The sequence below is a fragment of the Homalodisca vitripennis genome, chromosome 4, assembly GCF_021130785.1.
Source record: "Homalodisca vitripennis isolate AUS2020 chromosome 4, UT_GWSS_2.1, whole genome shotgun sequence".
NCBI classification, from domain to species: domain Eukaryota; kingdom Metazoa; phylum Arthropoda; class Insecta; order Hemiptera; family Cicadellidae; genus Homalodisca; species Homalodisca vitripennis.
In genome coordinates, this window is record NC_060210.1 from 86,897,750 (window position 1) to 86,909,182 (window position 11,433).

Consider the following 11,433-nt stretch of genomic DNA (forward strand, 5'->3'; position numbering starts at 1 on the left):
GTCTTATTTATTCCACTGCTGCCATCATCATTATTTATAGGACTAATGTAATAATATTGGCTAACACTCAGTCAAATCCCATGGAGTGACACCGACTATGGTAAAACTCAGTTTTTCTCATATACAAATAAAACATGCACAATTCAAAGTCCATAGACAGACAGGAATAAACATTTTCAAGGCCCACTTGTGATAGGCTTCACTAAAGCAAAGCGAATCAGATATTTCGTATTCACTATTACATATACTGTAATTTTTCCATGATATTAAAAATTAATGCATTATTCACAGGACATCACACTGATTGGACATAGGACATAGGAACTGATTGTAGTATTAATTCTAGAATTCCGAACTTACGTATGTGTGTTTGATTTGTAAAGTTGAACGCACTAGTAAATGTTACATTTACAACTATCTAATATTTCATATAAATGACACTTGGAATTCAGTAATAATAGTAAACTTTAATTTATACTGTAATTTTTCCATGATATTAAAAATTAATGCATTATTCACAGGACATGGATTGTAGTATTAATTCTAGAATTCCGAACTTACGTATGTGTGTTTGATTTGTAAAGTTGAACGCACTAGTAAATGTTACATTTACAACTATCTAATATTTCATATAAATGACACTTGGAATTCAGTAATAATAGTAAACTTTAATTTATTCCATACTTCAAGAAACATTAATGAGGATAATGGTCATGGTGGTTGGCCTTGTGCAGGGCTTCAAGATGATGATGTTTGGCAGCAGCGACCTCGTGAGTGTCGGCCAGATATCCAGACTTGAGCACGACAGGCTTGGCGAGAGGTCCATGGTAAGGAGCGACATAGTGAGCGCCACTGTAAGCTCCAGAATACTCGCCATACCCTCCGGCATATCGTCCACTGTAATCGTGTCCGTGTCCTGCGTGAGCCTTGGCCTTGGCTACAGCGGCGAAATGCTCAGCCTTAGCAGCAGCAACCTCATGAGTGTCTGCGATGTGTCCGTCATGGAGTACATGGGGAATAGCGATGGGTCCGTGGTACCTGAAATCTCCATGACCGTAGTCTCCTCCATAAGAGCCGCTGTATCCTTCATCATGATTGTATGCATAACCGCCTCCGTACCCGTGACCGTGAGACTGTGTAGCCAGAGCAGCAAGATGAGCGCTCTTGGCCGCTGCTACCTCATGAGTGTCTGCCAAATACCCGCTGTGAAGAACGTGTGGTACGTTGATTGGACCATGATAGTAACTGTGGCTACTGAATACTCCACTTGCACATAGGGCAGATAGCAGGAACACAATCTGAAACATGGAAGCATCCTTTGGTGATATTTGTTCAACTATTGAAGAAACCACGTCTAAAAATACAAACACATGCTAAATGAACTTTTTTTAATGAAAAGTCCTAATTTAATATACTTTTAATTTAGCAATATTTAATTAATTATATTAAAAAATTATATTTCTGTCGCCCTAACGTTGCTGAACTATTTAGATTGTAATACATCTTCCAAAATTTAGATTTTTTGATTGTATACTTGATATGTACTTTCAATATGGATAAAATTGGATAAGTAAATTAGATACTTGGTTAAAATTTATATTTTGATTTAATTTATATAATTAAAAGACTACATTTGGTTCTTTAATAGCTAATATTGTACTTGTTTTGATCTTGTTTGTTTGACTTAAAGACAATTTTCACAATTAAAGTCTACATTTTGTCGATAATAATGGGAGTAAAATAATGTCTCTTTCAGTAAGAAAGGATAGATAAAATAAGGTTGTAAGGCAGTTTTAGTATTAATGAATTAATTGTAATTATATTATTACAAATTATTATTAAATCATCTGTAAGTAAAACACGTACAGATTAAATTCATTTTCTTAGCGTTTTCCATCATTTCGATCCTATTATGGAATTGGTATACTGTGTAGTGTACTGTACAAATGTTATTCAACTCTTTTGGTGTCTCTAGAAAGTCCTAGTAGTGAACAATGCTTACGTCCATTTTGAGTTAAACTGTGTTCATTTAGATAAATGGATGTTAAAAAGAAAACGTATTTCGTTGAACCCTTGCTATGAAGCGTAAAACACACAACACAATTACTCCGATATAGTAAAACAATAAAATTATGTAATTAAATCTGTTTTGATTTATATTTGTTGCATTTTAATGCCATTAATGCAAAGTTAATTGTAAAAATATATAGATAAACTTCTCAAAAATATGTTGAATATTTATTATCTTTGAAACAAATTTAATTGTCTTGCAGTTTGAGTGGAATCAGCAAACTATTTAGTCACAAAGCGTACATTTCTGTGCGTTTCTCACCAATATCTTGCACAATACGTGAAACCAGCACTTACCCAAGTTCTCATGATGGCTGAAGGTGCAGACTGTGCAGTTGTCAGGAGTAGTACGGTATAAATACTGCGTCGATGTTCCAACATCCTCTCCACTCTTACTCCTAGCTATGTGGAATTTCCTTCCTATCCAGCTATCAACAGTAATACAGTTGTATTGGAAGGTGCGAAATAATTTTATCTGTCCTATATTTAACTGAGAACTGTTTTATTAGCTAAACTCTAAAATAGAAACAAACTACGTAAATTATCATATAAACAAGGCAGAAAACCGCCACATCACTTGTCATAACAGGTTTTACTAAGGACGCAAGCAAAATCCAGATCTATAACTCATTCATTTCTGAGATGAATTGCAGACAGATTTACAGACATAGATAATTCAAAAGAAGTTAACTCAAAAATTACGTATCATATATATCATCATTATTAGAAATTAAGTTTAATACAAAATTAAAGACTAATGGTGGAGCATATTAATTCGCAGAGGTAGCTTCTTAAAAAATATGGTTGACTTTTGATATAATTTGCCTCTGGCAGATTTATTTCATCTAGTAAGGATGACATTTCCGGTTAAGTTAATCATCCTGTACACTTAAAACTTTGATGAACCAATCCTCTCAGGCTCCTTATTCTCATTATTTATTCAACTTTCTCAAAGAAAGGAGCCACAAAAAACAGAAACGTAAATGATAGTTTGACTTAATCACGAGTTCTACTCGTAAAAACTTGAACGTATTAGTCGTATGTCACTCATTTAGTGTAGAATAATTTCTTGAAGCTCCAGTTTAAACAGTTTATGATAGTATTATATTAAAAAGTCGCCTAAGCAACTATAAAAATAAATTACTTATTAACATAACATTTACAATCCATTCTCTTTACAATAATATATAATATACAGAAGGACCACTATTCAATATAAATGTGTGTTAATATCTGTCAGTTTTATTTCTAAGGAAAGTAGAAACTGTTTTGCTAATATGAAAAACTCCTAAAAACTATTTTTTTAATTATATTTTTTTTAATATACATCTCGAAATCCCACCCTATACCCAACTTAACAAAATCAGACAAGGAAAAGGGTTTGCTTCAAATTAAAAATTTTGCTTTTAGGGTTCCCAAAAACAAACGAAAACTTTGTCTTGTAACCGCGTTAATTGTGAACACTCAGAGTTAAATGTCGTTACAATTTGAAAAAAAAATCATTTTTTGATACGAAGAAGGTCATGGTTTGCGCACTTTGTGTGCGAGACTCGTTCTCTTAGAATTGCGACACAGAGAACAGACGGAAACTTCCTTTTCCTCAGCTAAACCTAAAACGTGCGATGCATGAAATCCTCCAAGAAGTACCATAGTGTACTAGGTAACAGGACACAGGTATACGTTGAGCCCAAACCCGATTTTTTTTATTTTCTGTCATTTGATCGGTCCCATCTTTTTTTGCAGCTTTACAGTTGGCATCTGCCGGTGCTTCTTAATTTTCTCGCTCAGGCGCAGTAGATGAAGGAGACCGAGAGCGATGCTCTGAGGTGGACAGCGAGTATAAGTTTTCGTACTGGTTTTTTACTTCGAAAAAATTTTATTTCAAAAGCGCTTTCCCCATAAAACATAAAATGTATTTATATGTATGTATGAAAAAAACATGTATTACTTTAATATTTAAATATCAGTGATAAATGTAATATATGAAATTTAAAAATATTACAAAAATATGAATAAAATTAATAGAAAATATAATATTTTTTATATTCCATGGAGTTAAGTTCAGAGTTAATAAACATTTTTCAATAGGTCTTATGGGTTAGCATAGCAAAATAACTCAATTTTGAAACAAAGTTATTATAATCGTATGAAAATTTAATATCTTACATAGTGAACAATGTAGCCTATCAATAAACAGTAACTTAAATTTTGAATGCACCTGAGCGAAATCTGTTACGATACAAGTAGTGTGGCGTACACCTAACTTGCATTTAAATGATCTATTGAATCTTTATGTGCCAGTAATTCTGATACAATAACTACGTAAAGTACACAATATGGGCAACATATATTATCGTAGGTATAACTGAACATTTTTTTTAGGTACTGATCTGTATGACTGATATAGTTACGCTATTCATGTCCTTTCTAGATCCTAAGAGAAGAAACATTAATCTAAACTAATCTTACTCTTTAGGTGCTATGTACAGTTACAAATACCTGGAGGCAATAATTGACGGATCAAGCTCGTTTTTATTGTTTATGAATAATTCCATTCACATTTTAAGTTTATGGTTGAAATGAGGTAATGGTATTTATGAATCTTAAAGCCAAAATATTGCTATCTTTTTTAGACACATTGCCTTTAATTGGAAGCAAGATAAATGAGATAACTATGTTTTACCATCCATCATTTAACAACAAACAATACAATTAATCGTTTAATTAATTACAATAATTAATTGTATTTGGTATTTGTATTAACAGCCACTAACAATAGACCTTTCAGACAGAAATAATTATTTATAAATTAAGAATACTATATTTTTATATCAATTATAATATAAGGGAAAGAAATATGTTCTTAATTATGTATAAGTTCTATAAATAACAACATGTCATTCTCTTCAGTAATTTGTTATATAAATAAAACAAAGAGGAATCCATTACCTTGTTTTTTCATCCTTTTTCCCTTTGCTTGGTTATAAGGTGCCATAAAACCAACCTATAGTCCCTACTGGAGTGATAAAAGTTTCTACATTCATTGCCTTAAGAAAAGTTAGTTACATAGTTAATTTAAAAGGCTGTAACACCATTAGTTTAAAACTACAACGATTACTAATACCAAACATTCAATGCGCCACTTTTAAGGATACACAGGAAAGACATGAAATTTCACATGTTGACAAGATGGGTTATATGTTCGCTCTATACGATATATACTAGGAGTGAAGGCCATGTCACACTGCCGTGGAGTCTCGTCCGTACATCTGCGAATGGATTTTAAAAATAATCGCTAACCATGTTGTCAAATAGGACAAGTCACACTGACATAACCGACGTGGCGCAACGTTCGTCGCGTCGGCCGCCGTCTGCTGGGATATGCGGCTGGAGCAATTCTTGGCCGACGTCGGCGAAGCTACGATGGCTCGCGCATGCGCATAAAGCGCCTTGGTCAATTAAATCTAAAACTTTGTCAAACTGTTCCTTGTTTAGCCTAAGATTAATACGAAATTTGTCATAATCGGCTTCAAGGTCATGCATTAAATGATGGTACTCGCCAAACATCCTTCGTTTTTTATTGATAGGATGTACCCAGTGATCTCTTTGTGCCACTCAATATAATAACACCAAATCGTCATCACTGCTGCTATTATCGCTGCTGGAATAACCCAGCCAAGGAACTGCTGAACGTAAAGTAGAGTCTCCTGGTTCACTACAAAATACCGGCACAGACGACATTTTATTGTGTACGGTACTGAGCTTCCACCCTCCTAGAAAGACGTGGCGTTGGCCGCGGACGCGGATGCGTGTCTGGTAGTTTGACGGGATTCGAAACCATCGCGGCGTAAGCGGACGTTCATACTATGGATGGACGGACGCGACGCCACGGCAGTTGAACTGTGTTGCGTGGCGAGTAATCGTCTTCACTGACGTTGCATGCAAGATTTCAGATCGATACTACATATCATTCCCTACACGCTGCGAATAGATAGGCTGACGGAAATCATACAGAAACTAAACTTTTACATTCTCCTAATAAAAAATAGAAATTGTTTATATTGAGTAATATCCTCTGATTCCAGGAATAAATAAAATAAAAATAAATAAATAAATAATGACTTTATTTTCAAGCGAATTTCAGTATTTACAAAACTGCTTTTCAAATTAACTCAGGTCAATTACATAAATAAGCTGAAACAGCAAAAAATAAAGTATACATAAGTGGCTACCTAATAACTTAAAATTAATTTCTTTTAACCTCCTTTTAAAAACTTCTTAAGGGTAGGGTTTTAACAGCAGGTGGTAGGGCATTGTATTCCTTGGGTCCAAAGTACGAGAATCCCCCTCTTGCCCCTCTCTCCAGGTGAACCCTCGGCAGTTGCAGCATGGCGTCCTGCCGAGTATGACGTTCCCTGACCGCCGACCGCAACATCAATCTTTTGTTCAGGTACGCAGGTCTACCCAGTGTCAAGAACCTTGTGGACTATGGTGACAGTTTGTCTCCTACAAATCTCCCTTAATAGTTAACACACTTGCTTTCCGGCGGTAACTTGTAATATGGTCAAATTTACGAATATTGTAAACAAACCTTACTGCACAGTTGTGGAGCCTATGAAGAATTGTAAGTTGTTCCTGACTCAAGCTGTAACCAAAACACGGGAAGTGAATATTCGATTATAGGGAAAAATAAGGGCCTGCACAAGTTGCAACTTTGCAGCCTCGGGAAGAATATTCTTCAGCCTGTAAAGCATCCTAAGTTTGCACATAACTCTACGATGTATCAACTCAATCTGGCTATTGAAAGTAAGCTCCGAGTCTATGCTGACTCCAAAAGAATCTTCAGCCTATCACACCTTAATAAATCAACACTATTGAGCGAAATATTTCCCATATGAGCATTTAGGGTCTGTTTAAACCAAAGTGCATGACCGAACACTTTTTCAGGGTTCAGCCTGAGACCCGTGATCTTCTGACCATTTAATAACTGCTAACAAAATCATTTCTCAGCTGAATACAAGCCTCGTTTTGCCTCTGAGGGATGGTAAGATAGCAAGAGTTGACAATCATCTGCATAGGCATGCAATGAACAGAAATTTAACTGGCTGTCCAAACCTGCAACATACAAAATAAACAGAATTGGCCCCAAAAAACTCCCCTGGGGAACTCTTTACAGCTTTAGGTAACCATTCTGAAAACTGACCATCAACCTTTGTCACTTGAGACCTGCCTCTCAAATACGATGAAAACCACCTCAGAGACAAATCATCGAACCCGTAAAACTTCAACTTTGCTAGTAAGACATCATGATTTACGAATCAAAGGCTTGTCCTGTAGTCCAGGGCAGCTACGACACTGCAAATTTTGTTATTTCTGGCCCTGCAGACTTCATCGACCTTTATTTAAAAGTGCAGAGCAAGTACTGAAGCCTCTCCTGAATCCTGACTGTGTTTCGGACACGATTTCTCATTTTCAATATATGAAATAATTTGTTCTGTCACGACCTTTTTCCATCACCTTTGATATAGTTGGGAGTAAAGAAATAGGTCTAAACTGAGAGGCAGTAGAAGCATTTGGTACTTTGAGGAGCGGAACCACGACGCTTTTCTTTCCATGCCGTCGGATAACAACCATCCATCAGTGATTTATTGATAAGGTGAGTAATTACTCCAGAACAGTATGGACTTAAGCCTTTCACCATATGGATGGATATACCATCTACTCCGAAAAGCTGATGAAGAAATGCTGTTTATTACTTGTCTTATTTCATACTCACTCACTTGCCTAAATTTAAAATCACTCCTGGTTTCACTGTGTGAGTTATTTTTTATAAAAAATTAAGCATATCTGTACTTGAGGTGTTTCCTGCACCCATTTGAGCAAAGTAAGTTTTCAATACATCTGGAGTTATTTTGCAGGTATTTCGTTATTATCTTGACCAGTATTCATCGCTCCTTCTCTTCGCATCGCCTTCCAGAAAGCTTTAGGATTTTTCAGATCTAAATTTTTTTTTAATAATTTTTCTTTGCAAGCATTATGGCATTGTTTAAATTATTTCTCAATTTGCAATAAGATTGCTTAATGGTGGGGCATTTTGTTTTTACATAAATCGTTCCTCAATTTATTTTTCATTACGGTTAGTCTTTTTATGTAATCGTCACGCCATGGTGCTCTATCTTTAGTGACACGCTTTCTAACTAACGGAACACATATGTCAAAGATATTTATTATAGCTTTTGTCAGTTTTTCGGTCATTTCATTTCATTGATACACTTTAAATCTTTAATCTCGTCCCAGTTAGTGTTTGATGCAAGATCAATAAAACTCTCCATATCGAAATCTCGAAAGTTTCTATAGGCTATATACTTAACTTTCCCTTTGGCGTTTTGTATCGAGAAATATCACAGAACACAAGCTTATGATCAGTTATCTTTCTTCCCCTTGCATCAAGCATGATTGAAGTGTCTATTAAACCTACGTGTTTAGGAACGAAATTTTTGTCTGCAATAATGTGGTCAATAAGTGTTGATGACGAATCTGTGGTGCGTGTGGGTTCCCTTATCAACTGAGAAAGACTTAAAGAGCCAAACAAATTTGTCAGATATTTCACTTCAGCCTTAACAGGCTTAAGAAGATTAATATTCAAATCTCCTAGCAAAATGACTGAGTCCACAACCTAAGACATGATCAATAAAAAGTGACTGCAACAAGGAACCCAGACAAGTGTAAGGAGTTTCAGGAGGCTTATATGCTATACAGACACAAAGTTTGTGGTTTCCTATGTCAGTTCTACAACAGATTGTACTTCAGCCGACTGTCAATGTTGTCAAGAAAAATCTGATTTAAAATAAGTTAGATGTATTAATACACAGTTACATGTATTGAAAATCTCATACGATTATACTTAGCTTGTTTACAAGTCTATTTATTTTGCTATGTTTTCTTAGACATCATGGTTATCAATAGGGCCAATGTGAAAATATTAGTTAACGCTTGGCCAAATCTTATGGAGTGACATACACCATCATCGAAGTCAGTGTTCATTATACAAGAATAAAGCTTCATGCAAAATTACAAATGGGTCTGTTCATTTTGGAGATATCATTCTCAAAGTTCTCAAGCCATTTCAGTGATAGGCTGTAGTAAGTCAAATGACTTACCTGAGTAAGTCAAATGTAAGAATCGAAAGATCAGTCAATATAACAGGGTCTCACTTTAAACAATTAAAGTCATATGTTTAACAGTTTGGCATACCAAATTAAACAATATTATTAATAGAAATACTGCTTCTTAATTTTCTTGTGAAAATGTTAACATGCATTATTTATTTCACGTTAAGTTAAAAATAATTTATTTTATTTTATTTGTATTGTATCTAACTAACTCTCTGATAGTTAGAGATCGGTAATTTTACAGTTATAAACATACACGTCATGATCACAATTATTGAAATCGTACATGCTCATTGATTGGGCTGAGTTTATGTAGGAAACACCTCATCTTTATTACAAACCAGAAATCCAATTTCTTATTGTACAAAATATTATGTACGATATAGTTAATATTAGAGAAAACAAATAAAAGGCTAAATCAAAGCAACGAAAATAAATATTTTGATAAGAGTTAACAAGCTCGTAGTTGAGGAAGTTCCACATTCCTATAGAAGTAAGAGAGAGGATGTTGGTACACCCACTCAGTATTTATACCGTACTACTCCTGACAACAGCACAGTCTGCATCTTCAGCCACCATGATATCTTGGGTGAGTGATGGTTTCATGAAGTGTGCAAGATATTGGTGGGAAGTATTTATTTGTAAAGGAGCTTTAATACCTATGACACTCTGTTTTCTCTAAATTAGTATTTATTTATTTTTTACTTTATTTATTATATAGGAAAAGAATCAATAATCAATCGCACTGTCAATAATTTGCTAAATCTATTTGAATCGCCGTACTATCGTTTTTGTTTCAAAGATGTTTTAAAGTATAAAACTAATTCAAAATAAAGTAAGTATCCATTTCAAACTTTGATTTGATTAAATAAGGAATATTAAAATGTACCTAATTAAAAAAAATATATTAGTTACATAATTGTATTGTTACACTACATACTCAAGTGGTTGTTTTGAAAAGTTGTGTGTGTTTTATTCTTATAATAAATTATAAGAGTAGTGTGGCTTTGTTTTTCAACATCCATTTGTTTAAATAAATATATTACATATTTTGAAGTTACATACATCAACTATTAGGACTATTCATTTACAGAGCTCATTTAGTACTTCTTTTTGTTTTTTAGGCGTGACGTACTGAATATTTCAACTAATAACACATATCTCCTTTTATCTCCGTTTCAGATTCTCTTTTTCCTAACCGCCCTATGTGCAAGTGAAGTACTTGGAAGCCACATTTATTACCATGGACCAATCAACGTGCCACACGTTCTTCACAGTGGGTACTTAGCAGACACTCATGAGGTAGCAGCGGCCAAGAGCGCTCATCTTGCTGCTCTGGCTACGCAGTCTCACGGTCACGGGTACGGTGGGAATTATGGATACAATCATGATAAAGGATACAGTGGCTCTTATGGAGGAGACTACGGTCATGGAGATTTCAGGTATAACGGACCCATCGCTATTCCCCATGTACTCCATGACGGACACATCGCAGACACTCACGAGGTAGCCGCTGCCAAGGCCGAGCATTTCGCCGCTGTAGCCAAGGCCAAGGCTCACTCGGGATACGGACACGATTACAGCGGACGATATGCCGGAGGGTATGGCAAGTATTCTGGAGCTTACAGTGGAGCTCACTATATCGCTCCTTACCACGGACCTCTCGCCAAGCCTGTCGTGCTCAAGTCTGGATATCTGGCCGACACTCACGAGGTCGCTGCTGCCAAACATCATCATCTTGAAGCTCTGCACAAGGCCAACTACCATGATCATTATCATCATTAATGTTTCTTGAATGTTGGTATAAATTAAAATAAACTATTTGCACAGAATTCTGAACGTTGTTTATGTAAGATATTAGATCATTCTATATATTTACTATTATGATCAACTTATACTAATGAACAAACTTACATAATGGCCCTGTATAGATCTGAGATATTGAGCATGAAGTTTCATTTCTATAATATGAGGAACACTGATTTCCATCATTGTGCATGTTACCCACTGAATACATTTACTATGGTCTTATTGGTATTCATGATGGCAACGTGAAACAGAAGAATAAATAAATGTGTAAACAAACTCACTAATAAAAGACTTTAACATGGAACATCAGTGACGGTATATATTCTTCTATTATTTATATATCGAGAATGAAATGAGTTATATAATTTAAAACTAATAAAGA

At 35.0% G+C, this 11,433-nt stretch overlaps 2 protein-coding genes across 2 annotated transcripts; one reads left to right on the plus strand and one right to left on the minus strand.

The window, feature by feature from the left end:
• Window positions 1-695: 695 nt before the first annotated feature.
• Window positions 696-1,307, minus strand: LOC124361103 (cuticle protein 5-like). The gene has a single exon (XM_046815138.1). The coding sequence runs from the start codon at window positions 1,305-1,307 to the stop codon at window positions 696-698; it is 612 nt and encodes a 203-aa protein (XP_046671094.1).
• An 8,512-nt stretch (window positions 1,308-9,819) lies between these two features.
• On the plus strand, window positions 9,820-11,027 carry LOC124361104 (cuticle protein 5-like). Its single transcript, XM_046815139.1, has 2 exons — window positions 9,820-9,831; window positions 10,425-11,027. Exons 1-2 carry the CDS (start codon window positions 9,820-9,822, stop codon window positions 11,025-11,027), a joined length of 615 nt encoding a protein of 204 aa, XP_046671095.1.
• Window positions 11,028-11,433: the final 406 nt, after the last annotated feature.

Bases quoted from the DNA above. Each gene is read 5' to 3' on its own strand.
- LOC124361103 (XM_046815138.1), bottom strand. From the start codon at position 1,307: ATGTTTCAGATTGTGTTCCTGCTATCTGCCCTATGTGCAAGTGGAGTA.